The following is a 21,279-nucleotide window of genomic DNA, read 5'->3' as shown; positions in this document are numbered from 1 at the left end:
GCTGTATGCAGGCAGTTGTTTTTAAATGTCTATTTATATGTTTAGCGGCACAAACAGTTCTTGATTAGACACATGGAATCAGCTGCAGAATGTGAGGGTTTGTTAGATAATCACAAATGGGAGGTGGGGATGCACTCTATATGATCACAAATGGGAGGGGAAAATTTCCACAAGAGAATCTCTCTATGAAAAAATTTGAGAAGCTGTACGCTACATTTTTTGGAAAATAAAATGGAATCTCAAAGGCATCTACAGCGTGTCATGGCTCTCCAAAGTGTTCCATAGCAGGTGTTCTTGTTTTCTTAAACAAAAAAGCAAAAAAAAAATGTTGTTTTTTCCCCCTCCTTGGATAAAGCAGACAAGAACAAATGAAAATTATAATTGCGCTGTTAGATCATCTGGGCACAACTGAACAAGAATGTTCAAGCGAAGATATAGAGAATAAGGATGAAAAAGATCTGAGGCAAATGATTATTCAATTAAGAGCTGAACTGAGACATTTCAAGCAGGTCAATAAATTCTTAAAGCAGCAAGTTGAATTCCAATCAACTTTTGATGGAAAAGAGAGGTTTTATCCAGATGCCGCTCCACAGGTTAATAAGGATATTGAATTGTTAAAAGTGGAATTGAAAGATGTAGCTACACAAACAATGACTATAGAGGGCAATGTCATAAGACTCAAACATGAAGGCAAACGGGGAACCTCAGAAGAAAAAACAAAATATTCAAGATTAAATGCAGAAGCTCAGCAAGAAAATGTGTCTAAGAAGGGTGAGCAACATGAGAGACTTTCAGTTACAAGCAGAACAAATAAAGTAAGTTTATTTAAGATTCCTTTTCTAACAGTTCAGATCAGATGTAAAGATATTAAAAGAGTTATTTCATTTCTAAAGTTAATCTTGTTTTTCATGCAATTTTAAAAAAAGGGATTTGTGCCAAATATATTTAAGATAATTGTATGTACTGTACAGTGCCTTTCATCCTATGCTTTAGTGTGATTTAGAAACATTGATTAATTAAGCCTCAAATGCCTAGCACTTGATACCAGTAAGTTGTATCAATTTTAGAGGAGACTAAATTATGGAATAAAGTCTTGATTTTTTTACTGCCTTTTTACTTGGTATAGTTCATGAGAGTATAAACTTTGTGAAAGTATACTATTCTGCCTTGGTATTGTTTTATGTCTAAGAGAATTAGGCCACAAGCAGTCCTTTGTCTCAGTCCTCTGGTTTAATTGAACTTTTTACATTGCCTCTTTATTCCTAGATCAGTACGTTCAAATTTTCAGAACTGGCTTCTGAAATTATTGGTGCTCTAATATTTGAGTGTAGACTGTTTGCATGTATAAGTCATGGGAAAGGGCACCTAGCTGCCTGATCTGCAATACATATTGCTTATGTTATGGGAACAAAATTGTGCATACATTGAGGTGAAAAATCGAGTCTACAAAAATGTAGAGGTTGAACCTCTCTGATCCAGAACCACGGATGTTACTGGACCAGAGAGCTCCAGCAGCTAGGAGTGGGGGCTGACTAGGAGTCCAGTGGCTGGGAGCCCATCTGGAGGGCCAGGAACAGAGTCGGTCCTGGGGCCAGCAGCCCGGAGTCCAGCTGGGGGGCTGGAAGTGGAGGTGGTCCTGTGGTCAGTGGCCCAGAGTCCAGCCGAGGGTTTGGAAGCAGAGCTGGTCCTGTGGCCGGGGCACAGTGGAGCCTAATAGCCAGGGCCAATAGCAGGGTTGGCGGCTGTAAGAGGAGCCTGACCAGGAGGCTGGTGGCCCCCAGAAAGAGCCCAGAGGCTGGCAGCAAAGGGACCAGAATTAACCATCTCCAGTCCACCAAACTCTCAGGTCCCAAGGATACTGGACCACGTATATGTACATGTATAGTTGCAGTGGCAACCTTAGAGGTATGTTGAGGCCACTTTGAAGATTTAGCCCCAGTGCAGTAGAGAAGGACATCTCTTGGTATTGTGCACTACTAACAGAGTGTTTGTAGCCTCTTCTGACTAGGGAATAATCTGTGTGTTTGTATTGTATTGATCAAAAGGCTTCTATGGGCCAGCATTACCAACAACTTGGTATTTTTTTTCTGGATCAAGCTGAAATATGGAACTGAAAGAAGGTTCAGGGTTCTCCTTCAAGTGATGTCCCTGTGGATGCTTCAGTCAGGTGTTGGTGCATCCTTGCCCTGGCGATCAGAGATTTTTAGCCTAGCAGTACTTTCCCATGCCACACATGTGCAGCAGTCATCTGTTTTCGTCCGTTAGCTGCATGCATGGCGCGAATGTGCTTCAGTTCCTTTTATACCATCCTTGGCAGAAGACAGAGCTTCCAGAAGTGTTCTACTTCACTGAGAAAAAGATAGAAATACATAGTTAGTTGTTGCAGTTTAGTCCGTTTTAGAGGTAGTAGCGTTAGTTATTGTTAAAAAAAAAAAGTTACTTCCCATTTTTTCTTCCTTCATTTGCTTCTTACTCCAAGTTCTTACTTCCAGTCACAATTATGCAAGGTTCCCCTGGATTTAAAAAATGTGACTCCTGCAGAGACTCAGTGCCCACCTTAGATGGGCATGCCTCATATATAAAGTGCATAGGTGAAGGCCATGTGGTGCAGAAGTGCCCACATTGCTGAAGTATGACTGCCGGGGCCAGGAAAGACTGCAAGATGAGGCTCAAAAATTTGCTCGGGCAGAAATCTCTTCAATAGCCAGAAGCCAAAACAATGCCCCCCCCCTCCCCCCCCCGGAACTTGTAATACCGAGAAAAAGAGCTAACTTCGTTGCCCATAAGGAATTCACATAAGTCCCAGGATCTTCTGGCGTGTTCCCTTCCTGCTGTTCCATCCGTTTTGCATGCTGGGAGCTCACCAGTGCTGTCAGCATCCAGCATGGTGCATAAACAAAAGACAACACCAACCAAGGGTGCTGAGCCAGAACCCAAAAGAAAGGGCACCATGCCTGTGCCATCAAGGCTATTGCCCACAAATATGCCACCTCTGCCAGTGCTGGAGGATACCAGAGCACCGCAACTACCAGACTTTGGCACCCAGCAATACTTAAGCATCCCTCTGCACCGCAAGTGCCAAAGTCTAAATAGAGTGAACCGCAGCTTCAGCGCTGGACACTACCATCCGCTCCTCACTGGTGCCAACTGGATAATATGCCTCCCCATTCTCCTAGGATTGTGGAACCTAACTCACACTGATGTTCTTCCAAAACATTTTGTTCTCTTCTGTGACATTATCTCCTGGTACTGGACCTGGCATAGGACAGGGCAGTCGGTTTTCCTCAGAGCATTTCTACCAACGGCTTCAGTGAGCTTGTGGCACTTCATATCACTCTCCTCAGATTCTTTGGTTCAACTACCGAGGGCCATATCCGCCCCAACAATATCAACCCCAGTGGCCACCCTGGGAACCAGGGGACCAATATCTCTCTCGACTACTTCATTGGCACCAAACTCGCCACTCAGCAGTACCTCACAATGTTCACCATAGCAAAATCTCCCCACAAACAGTTCAATCATCTCCAGCTCATCTCCTGCTCTCCCCCTCCTTCCCCTCCCCCCATCAGCCATGACTCAAAACGGTAAAAGAGGATGATGACATATCTCAGTTGGACTTAGACAGCCATCCCCCTCTCCAGCAACCTTCATCCTCCTCAGAAGAGGTGGTTTTTCCTCCTCCTCTTCTACACCAGCTGACGACCTGAAACAATTTCGGGAGTTATTCGAAAGGGTAGTGCAGTCACAAGCCATACCCTTGTGAGAGGTGCAGGAAAACCAGGACAAACTATTTAGAATTTCACAACCTTCCATGTCTTCCAAGATTGCATTACTGATAAATGAGGCCATCATGGGACCCTTGGAGGCAATATGGCAAACACTAGCCTCTATTTCACCCACCAACTGCAGAGCTGACAGAAAATACTTTGTCCCTGCAAAGGACATAGATTTTCTGTTTTCTCATCTGCCGTCAAATACTTTAGTTAATTCTGTCTGCCACTGGTCTAGACAACCACACTATAAGTCAACTCCTCAGGACAAGGAGCACAAAAGACTAGACATCTTTGGGAGGAAGGTCTATTCCTTGGCTATGCTCTAGTTCCAAATTACCAACTACACAGCCTTCCTGGCTAATTACAACTACTCCAGTTACGCCACATGTCAAGATTTTTTCATAAACTCCCAGAACAAAAAAGGCCACAGTTCCAGTCCATCATAAAAGGGGGCCAGTCCATTGTCCAAACAGCACTTCAAGCGTTACAGCCACACTACTAGTGCTCGCTTCACTGCAATGGTGGACCTGCCCACAAAACCTTCTGTCTGGAGTCCCCTCCATTGCCCAGATCTCTCACGGGTAATCACTACAGACCCCTCTCTTCTAGCTTGGGGAGCCCACTGTAGACACCACATAGTGTACAGCAGATGGTCACGACAAGAGACAAGACTGCACATCAATATCTTAGATATCTGAGCAGTCCACAACACTTGTCTCCATTTTTTGCCACTGATCCAGGGCCATACTATTCGTGTCCTCGCAGACAGCACTCCCTATATGTACTACATCAACAGACAGGAGGTGCCCGATCAAGCTCACTATGTGCCAAGGCAGTAAAGTTCTGGAATTGGTGCATCGAGAACAATATTACATCTACTGCAATGTACATACCAGGCCAACAGAACACAAGAGCAGACAAGCTGAGCAGATATTTCTCCCGACACCACGAATGGGAACTCTGCCTGCCAATCATTTTACCCATTTTTCGGCAATTGGTGTTCCCAGTTATAGACTTCTTCACCAGGAAAACCAGCCTCAAATGCCATTGCTTCTTCTCCCATGTGGGTCAGGGCAAACACTCTGCAGGGGATGTGTTTACTTTACCATAGACAGCTCCTCTTTCATATGCATTCCTGCCGATTCCCCTAATCCCCAGAGTAATCTACAAGATCTGAGGGGACCGAGTGAAGATCATTCTGATAACACCATATTGGCCGAGACAACATTGATTTCTGTACCTTTATTACCTGTCAGTTGCCAAACCCATTCAACTCCCTGTCACTCCTCAATCATTAACTCAACATAACAGACAAACATCTGAACCTTCAGAACCTGAAGCTTACAGCTTGGCTTCTCCATGGTTCCAGAACGATGAACTTACTTGCTCCTAGAGAATGAAACAGATCCTCCTCAGCAGTCGCTGCCCTTCCACAAGGCACACCTATCAAAATAAATGCAAGAAGTTTCAGAAATGGTGCAGCCAACACAATCTATAAGCACATACCTCCCCAATACCTACCATCTTGGAATGCTTGATGGACCTCAGTGATGCGGGACACTCCATTAGCTCCATAAGAGTCCCTCTGTCAGCCACTGCTGTTTGCCACAACCCGGTGAACCTCGGGGTTTGCCTATCCCATCACTTAAGTAGTTCTCAGCTGGTCTTTCAAAGGCATGATCCCATATTTGTCCACTCGTCCCATCCTAGGACTTGAACCTTGCGTTAGACTCTGTAACAAGATCTCCCTTTGAACCCATAGTGATGGCCCCAATGCAACACATGGTCATGAAAGTTTCCTTCTTGGTTGTGATCACATCGGCACGACGAGTAAGCGAAATTGCTGCCCGAATGGAGGACCCACCATATACACTCTTCACTAGAGAAAAGATCATTTTCAGACCCCATCCAAAGTTTTTACCAAAGGTTATCTCTGACTGTCACGTGAATGAGCCCATTTATCTCCCCACCTACTACCCTAAGCCGCATGCCTCCCCGAGGCAGGTGGCACTACATACCTTCGATACAAGAAGGGCTATCACATTCTATATAGATAGAACAAAACCCTTTAGAAAATCTAACAGACTTTTTATATCCATGTCCAGTTCCACCAAGGGAACAGCCATCTCCGCAACGTGCATATCCAGGTGGATAGCAACTTGAATACTTGCTATAGACTCAGAAACAAAGAACCACCACAAGTGGTCACAGCACACTCCACCCAAGTGATGGTTGCATCTACCACCTTTCTACACAATGTCCCTCTAGCTCACGTCTGTGGGGTGGCTACTGGTCTTCTGCACATACTTTTGCGCAACAGTATGCGTTACTGCAAGGACTAGTACCTACCATCCTTGCCTCTGCTAGTAGATGACTCCAAAGTCCCACCCCCACAAACGTGGGTACTGGTTTTTATTCATCTGAGTGGAGCACCCGCAGACACACCACTTGAAGGAAGAGAAGTTATTCACCATGTGCAGTAGCGATAATTCTTTGAGATGTGGGTGCTCCATTTCCCTCACTTCTTCCCTTCTACTTCGGAGTCCATTACAGGATTTCCAGTAGATGAAGAGAGGAGGAAATAAACATACTTTCTGGATGTAATAGAAAGCTGAGAGTGTTCTCTGGAAAGACAAAAAGTGGGAAGAGGCACAGAGATTCAAAAAATTAGTGGTTAGAGAAGATAGATGAGTATATATTCCCCCAAGACAAATACAATGTAGACTTAACTGATATACCCTTAGATTAAAAGTATTCACCAGTAGACAGTGAATCTGCCCTAGAAGACTCATAACACTGAGCTTTGGATTCATAAGCAGCACTTACCTTTAGAAAATTATAAGGGCCTGGACCAGAAGAATATCTCACTTTCTTGTGAATGCTCAGAGTGTTTACACAGAGATAGCTGTCTTGTTTCCAAAATTATATAATACTAGCAGATGTACCTGGTGTTGCTTGAGTCCTTAACTCAACTGCATTTTTATACTTCATTTAAATGATTGTATTTTTTAAAAATACAGTGTTATTTTTATGAAGTTAATTGCTGTTTTAACAAAAGAGGGCTATAGTCAATTTTTTTTCAATAACGTTTTCTTCTAGTTTTCTAACCTTAAGCATTGATTAGCTCTGCCAAAACAGAGCACTACTCCAAATGTCTCTGTTTTATCTCTTTTCTGTAAGGTTTATTGAGAAGCAGTCCTGTTCCAGGTTCATCCTATTATTCTGGCTCAAGATGTTGGTTCAGTCTCTTTCTGCATTATATAATAGAGCACCTACTTGGTATTCACAGAGTTTTACTAGTATTTTTTTTCTGGTGCTCTTGTTTAGCCTTCCCTTACCAAGTATCTCATACCCATTACCAAACCTCATGTTTTATTGCATCTGTCTTTCAGAGTGAATTCATTTATCCATTCAAGAAATCCCGTTTACCCATTCCATTAAAATCATCTAGATCATTAGGAAACATTTCCTTAGCCTTTTGTACACAGAAGACAGACGTGCATTCACAGCACCAGCTCATGGCACTTGATGAAGGTCTGGAGGAATGTAAAATACAAAACAAACAACTTCACAAAGACGTATCTCTGAGTGGATCTGTAATTGAAAATCTGCAAGAGAGGCCCGAACAAGAAAGAGTATTGGTGAGAGGTAAATAAACATTTGCATTTAAAAGGGAGACAAAATAACCTCTAGTACTGCTTGAAATATTTGCTTCTTTTTTTTTTCCAGAGGAAGGAAAAAAACAGATCATTTTTACATATATACAATACTGCTTAATCTTACAATTTGCTTGAGGAGAAATATATTTTCTAAAAATCCTTAGTGCATTTTTTTTTAGTTAGATTAGTCTTTACAGCCAAAACATAATACAATTTGCTATGCAATGAAATTGCATGAAATACGTGGCATAAAAATACATAATAAATAAATGATGGTATCATAACACATTAACATGAATATGGGTTAACCAGAATATTTACTTGTAAGATTCTAGACCAAGTTTAAGGAACGAGCAATCAGCTAATCGTGTAGTCTACAGAATTTCTATCAACTGCACAATTAGTCAATAGGGTTAGAAGTCTCTAGGAGCCTACCCCCGCTGTAGCTTTGCAGTTTAAATGTAGTAAGAGCCAGGTTTAATATAGGCAGCCCAGTTCTTACTACATTTAAACTGCAAAACCACAGTGTGGGTAGCTCATGGACCTGGCACGAGCCGATCTGGAGACAAGCTGGCTCAGTCCCAGCTTGTGCCGGGTCCAGCAACCCCTGTCCATGGCCAGCCGGAGGGCAGTGAAATGTACTGGGAAAGCCCAGCAAGGGGCAGCTAGGGGTAGGTTTGCTTTGGGACGTGGCTTCCCAGCACATCTCATTTAGCCTGCTCCCCGCCCCTCCTCCTCTCCCCACCTTCCTGTCTGTGCCCTGGCAGCGGGGAACCACAGCAAGTGCTGCCCGCCATGCACATGCCGGAGCCAGGAGAGGAAGCCCAAGAGCTGCAGCATCCATGGGCAGGCTGGCCGTGCTCTGGGAAGGCTGCGCTGGGTCAGCGAGGGATGCTTAACCTGCTAATTCGTGCCTTTAGTCCCCCAGAGCAAACTGCCAACGCCATTTCAGGGGGGTGGCTCCCCCTGGCTATCCAACACACTGGGCAGTAGCACCCAGGCATCGTGTGGGCTGGGCAGAGCCTGCCTGGGAATCGCATGGCCAGGATGGGTGGACAATGGCCAATTGCATGGTCAGGGCCCATGGGAACCCGTCTCAGCCGTTCACCCTACTCTTCCCCTTTCTGGCTGCACCATGTTTAGCCCGAGCCACATAGCGTCCGCCCATCCAGGACAAATCCCCAGCAGCAGGTGAGCTCCGTTCCTTGCCCCCGAGCCCAGTGGGCTGCTGCCACCAGTGCACAGCACTCAGTGCCCAGCCTGGGCTTGCTCCAGCCGAGCAGCGAGTCCAGCCACACCAGCTCAGCTGCCGGAGCCTCCTTCCAGGCATCCGCAAGGCATGGCCGGGCTCCTCGAGCACCCAGCCCGAGGCACTGCCCCCACCTGCACAGCCCAGGGTTCCACACAGCGCCACCAGTGGCATCGGCCCAGCTTGCCACAGGAGACCCACCTGCGGAGCGCTGCCAGCCCAGCCAGTGTAGTGAGCCTGGAATGCTGAGCTCACTTGGCCACTGCGTTATGCCTGCCCAAGCTTTGGTCCTCGACTCCTGGCCCAGTGCCAGGCAGATCCAGCCCTTTCCCTGCCTGCTGGGCATGAGCAGGGCTCCCAGGAAAGCAGGGCCAGCCCAGCACATGAGGCCTTGTTGGGATGGGGAATCTGTTACATCCCTATTCCAGTCATAATGGAAAAATGAAAGAATAGGGTTTTTACATATATTTGTTACGTAAGTGAATGTACCTGATTTTGATATTGATTGGTCAAGGTGTCAGCCTTTTCCAGTTTTAGATTAATTTAAATCTAATCATAAACAAAATACCCATATCTAGTTGACAGCTTATATTCCATAATGCTGCAGTATGGTGAAAAAGGACATTTAGCTGTAAGATCAATAACTGAGAGCGGTGGAAAGGCATGGCTAGATGAGAAGAGAGATATGTTAAGGCAGTCAGAATTATAATTATAATGTATGATGTTATACAAGGCAGCAACTGTGGAATAGAAGGCTCTCTCAGCAACAGTAATAATGTTGTGGAAAAGGACAGTGATGCCCCAAGTGTTTAAGTGAGTGTAAAGGGGAGTAGAATTAGAAGAAAGGACCCTGTTTCATTCCTATTAATCATACTTCACTGTTCTGTAGTATTTTTCATCAGTAGATCTGAAATATTTTTTTCAAAGGAGGTAATCATAATGTCCATCTTACAGATGGCTAAAACTGAGGCATAGGTAGGGAAATGACTTGCCCAAGGTCATCTGGCAGGCTAGAAGCTGAGCTGGGAATAGAACGCAGGTCTCCTGACTCCTAAGCCAGTGCGCTGTCAACTACCCACAGTAAGACCCTGCAGAAGGTGCTTCCCTTTATTATTTATTTGTTTTTATTAAAACTTATGAGTTTGGTCATTAACTTCACTCCAAGTAGGGTCTAGCCCAGAGGTGGGCAATAATTTTTGCAGGGGAGCCACTTAATGAATGTTGATACATGGTCACAGGCCGACATCACCCTCAGAAGGAATGGGCTAGGGACTAGCCTCCCCCCAAAGTTGTCTGGGGCTGGAGGCTTTGAAGTAAAAGCACAGCAAAGAGCTCCCAGCTCCTGGCCCCGCTGCTACCGCATTGTCTGGAAGCTGCCTGGGGTTGCTGCAGCTATTTAAAGGGCTCACGCTTTGGCCTCTGCCCAGGGTAATGCTGCGACTGGAAGCCATGAGCCATTTAAATAGGTTGCTGCTGCCTGAACCACCACTAGGAAATTCAGTAACACAGGCAGCAAGATATAAATAGAAAGTGGCCAGATGCAGCCCGCAGGCTGGATCAAAGTGTTAGGAAGGCCGGATCCAGACTTCAGGCTGCATTTTGTCCATTCCTGGTCTAGCCCATGGCAAGGGTGGAATTTTGGGCGGGTAAGAGGAGCTGCAGCTGTGCGCTCCAGGACATGGCTAGCTTCTTCTTCGGGTAGGCCCCGTGGGTGCTCCACGTCTGGTGTCGGGCTCGCCCTGGCGCCGCGAATCGGAGGCTTCCCAAAGCTGTGTTTGTCTGGACCACGCATGCGCGAGCGTTCGAGGCCGTTCGCGCCTTTCCTCTCCGAGCGCGGTCCAGTCCCCGCCTCAATTCCTCTCAGCCGCGTCTGGCCACGGACGGTGCTCGCTCTCCTCTCCTCTCTCCTCAGAGTACCTCAGCATCCTGTTAATAGTTAACTTACTCTTATCTGCCTTCCTTTCCTTATCTCCATTTAAGTGTAAAAAAAAAAAAAAAGTAGAAAGAGAGGTTTCAGTAGTTCTCCCTGTCCCTGCCATTCCTGTTGTTCAGTTGGCGCTTAGCCGTTTCTCTCTCTCTCTCCAAAAAAAAAAAAAAAAAAAAAAACACACCCCGCAAAGAATAAGAGAGCAGGATAAGCAAAGTAAGGCAATTCAGAAAATAAATATATCTACAAACTGAAGGTAGCACATATACCACGAACTGAGTGGTGTACGGGCAAGAGCACTCAAGCAGCATGCCGGGTTCTCTGGGTTTTAAAAGTGCTCCCTTTGCCATGAGGCTATGCCGGTTTCCGACGGCTATGCCTCCTGTATCAGGTGCCTTGGAGAGGCACATTTGCCACAGCAGTGCACTCACTGTGCCAGCCTGACCTCGAGAGCCCGCAAGGACCGCAAAGGACGCCTGAAGATGATACTTTTTGACAAGGCACTCGCACCTCAGGATGCCGGCACCACTAACCCCACTGCTGATGCAGGGAGGAGATGGGCTCCCTCCCCTGGGGCTACCACTCCTGTGAGGGAGAAACCTTCACTGGCCAGGTCCCTGCCTGTTGCTCCGTAGAAGCGGATAAGCGCAGGAGACAAGCCAGGCACCTCCAGCTCCTCTAATGGCTCGGCACCGGTCTTGGGCTGGAAGAAGCCAACCGGTACTGCACCGCGCTCCCGACTGGCCACGGCACCGGAGCGCCGTTTGAAGGACTTTGCCCTGCCGGCACCGTCAGCTCTACTCAGCTGCAGCTCCCCCCCTCCCACTTTAGGAGCTGTCCGCAGCCTCCGCACCAGCAGATCTCCAGCCTGAATTAGCAGCTCTCCTTGCTCCGCAGGTCGCTGTCCTTTCAGCACCATCCTCTGTGCGTTCAGAGCTGCCTCCTCCGGCACCGAGCAAGGCAACCTCAAAATCCTGCAAGCATGCGTCTTCTCCTCTGCCTTCTCCTACAGCTTCACCGGGACCATCTCTGCAGCACCGTTCTCCTGCACCTCACTCCACCAGGGATAAAAACACTCGAGCCCGTGTTTATGACGGACCTTATTATTGTCTCAACTCGTCACAGCCACTCTCTCTCCCATCAGAGGTCTCCCTGCTCCTGTCGCTCGGTTAGTCCGCCTTCTCATCATGATCGGTCGAGGCCGCGATCACCATCTCATGCTCCACCCCCTCCAAGAAGTCCAGATCCGTAGCAGAACCATTCGGACCCTGAGGAGAGACAGATCAGGGATGCAGAAACAGACATGCCTGCGAATGTGTGCTCTTCATCTCATGCACCAAATGATGCTGTGACTCCAGGTGATAACTCGCCACCCGATGACCTTAAGGAATTCCAGGACCTTTTTAAGTGGGTGGCACAAAGCCAGGAGGTTCAGCTGTCTGAAGCACAGGTGAAGCAGCAATAAGCTACTGAAAAATCTGCATCCCCAGCAACGAAGAAAGATTGCACTCCTAATTGATGAGGCAATTTTGGATGTGGCACACGGGATCTGGCAGACTCCCACAACGATCTCCCCTACTAGCAAAAGAGCAGATAAAAGATATTTTGTCCCATCTAAAGACGTGGATTTTCTCTTCAAGCATCCTCAACCCAACTCCTTAATAGTGGATGCAGTCCACCATAAGAGCAAGGCTTCTCACTTCAAAACCGCACTCCCGGATAAGGACACAAGAAAGCTTGACTTCTTTGGACGCAAGATTTATTCATCATCGACCCTAATGCTTAGGATCGCAAATTATGCTGCCCTTCTCTCCAATCACAATTTTGACAATTATGCCAAATTACCTGACCTAATGCAACACCTTCCAGATACTAAGAAACTTCTGCTGAAGGCGATTGTCCAGGAGGGATATTCTGCATGTAGGACATCGCTCCAAATTGCCCTCGATGTCGCGGATACGGCAGCTCGAGCCATGGCAACAGGTATCGCCATGCGCAGGGCCTCTTGGCTAATGGCAGCAGGCGCACCAAAGGAGCTCCAGAACAAAGTCGAAGATCTCCCATTTGATCATAAGAGATTATTTGCTACTTCAACTGACGACGTCCTGCATATGGGTAAGGACTCACGCACCACTCTGCGAACTCTGGGGATGTATACCCCTCCCTTTAAGCGTAGGCGCTACTATCCATTTCATAGGAGATATGACTATCCATTTCAGAAACATCAGCAGCGCGCTCCCGAACAGTCTCGATTCCGACAGCGTCCGCAACGCAAGCACCAGCAGTTCAATCGTGCGCCAGCCCGGGCTAATGCCAAACAGCAAATTTGACTCGTGTCGAGGACACAAACACATCTTCAGTGCTCATAGTAGAAAAACCCACCACCACGCTTCTCTTTCACGACCGCCTCAAGCCATATTATCACCAGTGACGCGACATCACCTCGGACCGCTGAGTCTTGGAAGTAATAAAGTCAGGTTTCACGATACCTTTCATCTCCATACCTCCCACTACTCCACCCACCCCGTCCCTCTTCAGGGACCCATCACACGAGACTCAGCTCCAGCAAGAGGTACGTCATCTTCTTGCTATAGGAGCCATAGAACTAGTTCCCTCAAGATTCAGGAACAGAGGGTATTTCCTCGTCCCCAAAAAATCCGGAGGGTGGAGACCTATTCTCAATCTGAGGCGTTTAAACATCAAGAAGCAGCGTTTCAAAATGGTCACGTTAAGCAAAATTATACCATCATTGAGCAAGGAAGATTGGTTCGGGGTTCTCGATTTACAGGACGCGTATTTTCATATCTCCATTCACATAGCACACACGCTCTTCCTCCGTTTTGTAGTGGGGCAGGAACACTACCAATACAGAGTGCTGCCCTTTGGCCTCGTCTCAGCTCCCAGAACTTTCTCCAAGACACTTGCAGTAGTTGCTGCGCATCTTCACAAGGTAGGGGTCTCCATTTTCCCCTACCTAGACGACTGCTTGCTCAAAGGCCACACTCGCTCGGAAGCTCGCCACATGCTCACAGTAATGAGGAGTCTCTTCAGCTCCCTCGGTTTGATTATAAACATGGAGAAATCACGTCTAGAGCCAGCCCAGACTCTCACGTTTATAGGAGCTCGCCTCGACTCACGGTCAGCTCGGGTCTACTTATCTGCAGACCGTTTCCAAATCACTGTGTGAACTAGATCACATATATCGCTCTCCCCGATACTTCCCGTATGTACTCACCTTCAGCTGTTGGGTCATATGGCAGCCACCACGATGGTGGTCCGCCACGCACGATTGCATTTCCGATGCCTCCAGCAGTGGCTGACCTTGGTATACAAACCCGCCAAACACAGCATCCAAAAGCGGGAGACGTTGCCTATCCATGTTCGGAATTCCCTCCGATGGTGGACCGAGCCCAACAACATGTTGACGGGCATTCCCTTTCACCAACCTCAGCCTTCGAAGCAGATAACAACAGATGCCTCACTTATTGGCTGGGGTGCGCACATGGACAAGTATACTATCCAGGGTCGATGGTCCAATACAGAAATGATGCTCCCCATCAACGTATTGGAGCTCAGAGCAATCTTTCATGCCTGCAGACATTTCAAACTTCATATACAGGGCGCAGTTACCAGGATCCTTACGGACAACATCGCTGCAATGTACTATGTCAACAGGCAGGGCGGTGCTAGATCCTGCTCCCTCTGTGCAGAGGCGGTTCGCCTGTGGTCCTGGTGCAACCGCAACGACATCACTATCATAGCTTCGTATCTGCCAGGGGTGAACAATTCCATCGCGGACTCGCTGAGCAGATACTCCCCACACGACCACGAATGGGAGATCCGCACGGACGTGCTCCTATCTATCTTCCACCGTTGGGGTCGACCCGCTATAGACCTCTTCGCCACTTCTGCCAATACGAAATGCAAGGTCTATTGTTCCAGAGCAGGGATTGGCTCACACTCCCTGGGGGACGCGTTCCTCTTACATTGGGGCACGGTACTATTGTATGCGTTTCCTCCTGTGGCTCTAATTCCAAGAGTACCGGAGAAAGTTGTCCTCGACAAAGCCCGAATCTTGCTGATAGCACTGGCCTGGCCCTGGCAAGCCTGGTACTCCACGCTCCTACAGCTCTCGATTCGAACGCCTTACCGTCTCCCTCTTCTCCCGGACCTCTTAACGCAGCAGAGCGGATCCCTTCGCCATCCGAAATTGCTCCCCCTCCATCTGACTGCATGGATTTTGGATGGTTCAACACGTCGGAGAGCCTTTGTTCAGATCAAGTGAGACGAGTTCTGCTTAATAGCAGAAGAGATTCCACGAGAAAAACATATCTCGCAAAGTGGTCTCGCTTTACGCACTGGTATGACACTAAAGGGTTGTACCCCTCTGTCTCACCATTGCAGGCTGTTCTGGACTATGTTTTGCACCTTCGTACATCAGGTATCTCCATACCATCACTTAAAGTTCATCTAGCAGCAATTATGGCGTTCCACCGCCCAATCGATGGCCGGTCGGTTTTCGCCCACACCATTATGAAGAGGTTTCTCAAGGGCCTCCTCAATCTCAACCCTCCACGTAGACCTTCACCTCCTGCGTGGAACCTCGACCTCGTGCTAGATGCGTTGACACGGCCACCATTTGGGCCGCTTGCAACTACATCTCTTCAACTACTTACGACCAAGGTTGTTTTTCTTATTGCTATAACGTCCGCATGCAGGGTGAGTGAGATAGTGGCTCTTACAGCATCTCCCCCATATACGATCTTTCATAAGGACTTGGTGATTCTGAGGTCGCACCCAACCTTTCTCCCAAAAGTCTGCTTGGACTTCCACATTAACGAACCAGTGGTCTTGCCTTCTTTCTGTCCTAAACCTCACGCTTCTCCTCAAGAGGCTCTGTTGCACACGCTGGATGCTCGCCGAGCCCTCGCATTTTATATTGATAGAACTCGTGATATTCGAAAGACAGACCGTCTTTTTATATCTGTTGCGGATCAGTTTAGAGGTCGTCCACTCTCTGCGCAGCGCATCTCCAAGTTGATTGTCGCTTGCATTACCACCTGTTATAATCTGTGTAACAAACCCCTCCCATCACAAACTAGAGCACACTCCACCCGTGCAATGGCTACCTCGACAGCCTTCCTGAAAGGAGTCCCTATGTGCGACATCTGCCGGGCAGCTACTTGGTCGTCAAACGTCACTTTCATGAGACATTACGCAATTCAGCAACACTCCACCTCAGACTCTGCTGTAGCCTCGGCAGTGCTCCAACGTTGCCGTAACACGGATCCCGTAGCGCAACCTTAGCTCGGACCACTGCTCCGTAGTCACCAGACGTGGAGCACCCATGGGGACTACTCGAAGAAGAAGAAGTTACTCACTTCGTGCAGTAATGATGGTTTTTCGAGGTGTGTCCCTGTGAGTGCTCCACGACCCGCCCTCCTCCCCGCTATGGAATCTCGTTTGTTTCTCTTGTTTCAGATGAGGCGGTGAGAGGAACTGAGGTGGGAGCTGGACCACGCTCGGAGAGGAAGGGCGCGAACGGCCTCGAGCGCTCGCGCATGCGCGGTCCAGCCAAACACCGCTTTGGGAAGCCTCCGATTCGCAGCGCCAGGGCGAGCCCGACACCAGACGTGGAGCACCCACGTGGACACACCTCAAAGAACCATTACTGCACGAAGTGAGTAACTTCTTCTTTTCATCCCTTTCCCTGGACGCTAGGGGAGTGAGGGGAAAGTTCTTGCATTCCGTGCATGCCTCACACCTGGCTGGTGAGCTCCCTTCACTCACTCTTAGTGGCTGGTCCTGGGCATGGGATGAAAAGCAAGCTACATCCTGGAGCAAAGGGCTGCTGTCCCCCCCTACCTGCCCGAAGTGCCACCCTTGGCCCATGGTCTGTAAAGCAGGTAGGAGCAAAGTTCCAAAGAGAATTTTATCTTCATTGTAGACATTTACAAAAATTGAAAAATAAAACACTAAAAATCAATTGAGTTTGTAATAAGGGTAATGACAGTTTGTATCTATTCATCACATTATGTAAAATTTTGTGGTAAGACCATCTAGGGTGGAAAGCCTTGGACATGCAAATTTATGGTAATTATTTTGATAATTTATGTATTTGAAAAATATGTGCTTAGACTATTTCACATGAGCTGCATATTTGTGTTTTTGTTTACTACAGCAGTTCTTATTATGACCTCACCATTCTGAATTTTTGCAGCATAAGTTTTACTATCCTACTTTTTTCTTTTCTTCTCTTTTTAAAGTCATTTAGCTAAGTTTTCTTTTATTTTTTTCATTATATTTCTCTAGCTGAATCAGTGGTCAGATTGGATTGCAAAGAGACCCAGATGGACACTCAGGGGCTTGGATATGATAGTTGTGACAAGAATGAAAATAAGATGGTCATTGATCAGAGAAACAGCCAAGGTAGTGCGTGGACATGGTGCTAGTGAGAAAGCAGCACTAAGCACTACTTATCTTACAATATATTATCTTACTGTTTTCTTTAAATAATTGTAAATAACTGACTCTGCTGTAGATAATTTTCCTTTTCCCCATTAATTGATTTTAAATATTGTTTACTTAATTAGTATAGGACAAATGTCCCCAAGTTAGTATCGTAAGGGTTATGTTTTCACCAGGGTCACAAAGATTTATGAGCACAGTTTCCAATAAAAATAATGAGTTGCGTACATAATTCCCAAACATTGTATTGCAAACCTCCTCAGTTCCTCTTATCCATTTTGTGAATTAAATATGTTCATTACTGTGCACTTCTCCATACTCCTAGGGGAGGAAGCAATAGAATGACAGAATTCTGCTTATCTGAATTATTTGAAGGCATTTATTTAGCTTAGTTGAAACCTAACTGAATCATTTAATGAAAATGTAAATGGGGTTAATACCATGTACTATGTGCTTCTACATAATTCATTTGTCTTTTTGAGAGTGTTTAAATGACAGGGTTTGAATGACCCCTTTATTTGGTTGCATACTGAGTAGAGGACTAATTCTGGGACTCTTATTCACATTAACATTTACTTGAATAATCCCACTGAAGTGTCAGTTAAGGATTGCAGAATATATATGTATTACCTGTGTGTGGTACATTAAAGCGTACTAACAGTTTCTGCTTTCAAAAGCAACTAATGCCTTATGGAAAAACCATACTGAATAGTCTAATTAAAAAACAAAGCTACATCCAAATCTTCTGTCCCCCGTCCCCAACCCCCATATCCTTTAGTATATAGGACATTTATGTAAAGACAGGCTTATTGAGCTTAAGACTTCATCTAGTTTTGCTGTTTGTTCCTCACCTGAATTCACAATCTTCAGGGACATCTTAATCATTACAGCAACCAACTGCAAAGTCACAGAGGATTGGCTTTCTGGTGTAGAATAAATAGGAATGATACTATTAAGAAACATATCTTACTCTTTTGTTCAGGATCTTCCCCTGTATTCTAGTGCAATTAAGTTTTTTCAAGTGTATTGTTGTTGTCTTGTTACCCAATAGCATGTGGAGTGTTGAACAACATAAGTAATCAGATGCAACAATCAGAGCATCATCCTGCACTCAGTGCATGTGGGATAGTTCGGGGCAGGCAAGATACAACCCACAGGCCAGATACGACCCACCAAGCTACTGGATCCAGCTCTTGGGCCACAGGGTCCAGCCTTGGGCTGCCTGATGCAGCCCACAGGCCACTCCTCCAGGACCCTGAGGCATAAAGCTGTTTCAGAGCAGCCCCAAGCCACTTCAGGTGGCTGGCTGCTCTCTGTGGCTCTCTGCTCCATGGGAGGGGGATGCTTCATAGAAACCAGCCAATGAGGCAGAGATATTTTGCTGGGGGTGGAAGCAGCGTGCAAAATCTCCCACTCATTCCAGCTCTCGGAGCAGAGAGCCCCAGGGAACAGCCAGCCATTTTGAGCAGCCTAGGGCTGTGGCAGGCAGGGAGCCTATCTCAGTGTCCTGCAGGGCTATTGTGCCTCCTGGCCACAGGCTGCCTGTAGCACCTCAGCCCCTCCCCCCCCAACTCCCTTGCCCCATGTCACCACCCCGTCTTGCCCCAGGTCACCATCCAAATATTCTGCACCCGCCCTCCCTTTCTTCCCCCAGGTTACAACTCCCTCTCAGATCCTGCAGCCCCTCCTACACCCTCCCCCAGGCAGTATCCTCTCCTCCATACCCTCTTCCAGGCCCAACATCCCAAGCCTCTATCCTAGATCATAACTCCCTCCTTCACTCAAACTGCCTTTCCCACCCCACACGGTCACCCCAGTCCCCTACCCCTTCTACACTTAACCTCTGTCCCAGACCCTGCACCTTCTCCATAGAAAAGTGCTGTCCTTGATCACTTACCAAAAGGAGTGGCCCCTAATCAAAAATTACCACCTCCCTCTGGGATAGATAGTGCAGTGTAACCACCTAATTTCTTTCCCAACCTTTGATTCAGCTTGCAGAGATACTTTTATTTGCTAAGGCATCCATATCCATAGCCATATCTCTTCCATGCCATTCTTTTTAGGCGTCCATTGTGTCAGACTTTGGATTGACTCATTATGTCTCAGTCCTGTGAGATGCTAAACATCCTCAACTATTGAAATAATCAGTTAAGCACCTTCCAGGATTGAGTCCTTAACAAGTCAGGATAAAAGCTCCTTTTTTAATGTATCCACTTATGAATGTTGAGACTCTATAGTACTGTTCCTCCTGTCAGTATTGTCCATTTTCAGTCCCTGTGAAGATTCAATGGAGAGGCTGTTGAATTTCCTTGTTTTCACCTCAAGGAAGTAGACACGGCTAACAGACTCCCTCACAATAAATGAAATTATTACAGAGTCTTCACAGTATGTTGTCTTGTCTTGGCTTTTACAACCAAACGGCCAGTCTAAGGAAAACAGAACTGATCCATCTCTAGTCCTCCAGAAACTTTCATTATTTTATCAGTAATTTTCAGGCTTCGTTTTTTTCTTCATCTCCACCTGACAGTTTGCCATTGAGATCATAAGATTTATTCTTTAGATTCCCTGTTTCTAGAATAATTTGGCTTTATCTGTACTCTATACTTGTCCGGAGTACATACATAAAGGGACCTGGTTTTACTTCAAGATGCTCCAGAAAGAGAGGGGTAAACAATCTTAAATATTGGTGATCTTTTGAAGAGTCTGGAAATAGGAGAACTCCAGTCCCCTATCAACTTATATGTACTCATCCTTATTCCAGTAAATATAGAATATATGATGTATAGAAGTACAGCCTCTCTCTGAGTTACGAACGAGTTATGGACCAAACACTTGGCCATAACTCAATCCATTTGTAACTCGGACCTCATTGAGATACACGCGACCGTGCTGTTCGTAAGCGCGGTTCGCGTTTGTAACTCGGGGAACGCCTTTATGACCTCTCCATGGGAGCTTTGGTCGTAAGTGCGAACGGTCATAAGTCGACCGTTCGCAACTCGGGGAGCAGCTGTATAAAGGTTTTAGTGGCATGAATTTCTGTTGATACATTACTTACAAGTGGCTTAGCGCATGTAGGACATCCCCCCATGAACATCATTTTAAAGAGAACTTATTAGAATTTCTTTTTCCAGCTTTATTTTTTTTATTAGTAATCTTTTAAAATCCCTCCAACTTTAAATTCCATTTGGTGGTGTACAAATATTGGAGATAGGGAGAAAATAACATTTATTTGTAGAAGTTTTTAGAAAGCATTTCGGTCTGCTTGCAAATCAGTGTTATAGCCTGTGTTAAGGGACTCACCTTGGTAGATTGAAAGATACTAGCCATCGCAATAGTCACTTGTCTAGAACTGAAGATGGCAAGTATAATTTTAAATCCCTACTTGGGGAGAGAGCTGATTTCAGGTACTGAAAATTGGTATTTGGAAGCTGTTTAGAAGTGTAAAGTGGATTAGTGGGTGCAGATGACAAGGTCAAAAATACAAACTAAGTGTAGTTTATTTTATTCCCTTACTGTGGGAGAGAAGGAGTTTGTTCAAGTGCTTTTATGAGCTGAATGTCAAGTAAATATAAATGCTCACATATAATTATTTTATTTTCAGAAACAGAAACTTCTCGTAACATTAGTGACATGAACATTTTACATTCATTGAAAGAGCTAAATAAAGAGTTTTATTCCATGGATAACCAGGACATTGACTCAGCTACAACATATTCAAGTTCAAAGAGTCTGCTTTCTCTCAAACTGAGTGTGGCAAGTGCAGACGCATTTGATGACTACGAAATCATAGACGACGTTGAAGAATTAAGGCAAAGAATTAAAAATATGAAGTCTGAGCTTGAAAAGTACAAAATGTTCATATTTAATTTGCAGCCTGCTAATAATTTTTTGTCCAGTGATATTTTCAGTATAGTTTTGAATGATGCTGAATTGCCTATGGAAAGACATATTATAATGCAAAATGCTGATGGACAAGAGGCCAAAACATTTTCGACGGTACATCAGCAAGTGGATTATGAAATCCACATTAAAAACCTGAATTCACACTCTGCAGAAACATCTGATGAACAAACATCACAAAAACTTAAGCAGTTATTATTAGAAAATGAGGCGGAACTTGAAAAAGAGCAAATTGCAAATATGCATCTTCTCGATGAAGTATATCATCTGCAAAACAAACTTAGAGAAACGTCACCATCCAAG

At 46.0% G+C, this 21,279-nt stretch overlaps 1 protein-coding gene across 6 annotated transcripts in view; it reads left to right on the top strand.

The window, feature by feature from the left end:
- Nucleotides 1-21,279, top strand: part of CDK5RAP2 (CDK5 regulatory subunit associated protein 2) — a 170,825-nt gene that overhangs the window by 99,262 nt on the left and 50,284 nt on the right. For 5 of the 6 annotated variants that reach the window (XM_006129080.4, XM_075905145.1, XM_075905146.1 and 2 more), the window contains 4 exons: nucleotides 356-815; nucleotides 7,166-7,421; nucleotides 16,921-17,037; nucleotides 20,678-21,278. In XM_006129080.4, the coding sequence (XP_006129142.1) occupies nucleotides 356-815; nucleotides 7,166-7,421; nucleotides 16,921-17,037; nucleotides 20,678-21,278 (1,434 nt within the window). The remainder of the gene's footprint in view (nucleotides 1-355; nucleotides 816-7,165; nucleotides 7,422-16,920; nucleotides 17,038-20,677; nucleotide 21,279) is intronic. The other variant, XM_075905144.1, reaches the window with a different exon arrangement.

This window comes from Pelodiscus sinensis, chromosome 22 (genome assembly GCF_049634645.1).
Source record: "Pelodiscus sinensis isolate JC-2024 chromosome 22, ASM4963464v1, whole genome shotgun sequence".
NCBI lineage: Eukaryota > Metazoa > Chordata > Testudines > Trionychidae > Pelodiscus > Pelodiscus sinensis.
The sequence above is the reverse complement of the archived record's forward strand: the minus strand, read 5'-3'. Positions and strand labels throughout refer to the sequence as shown.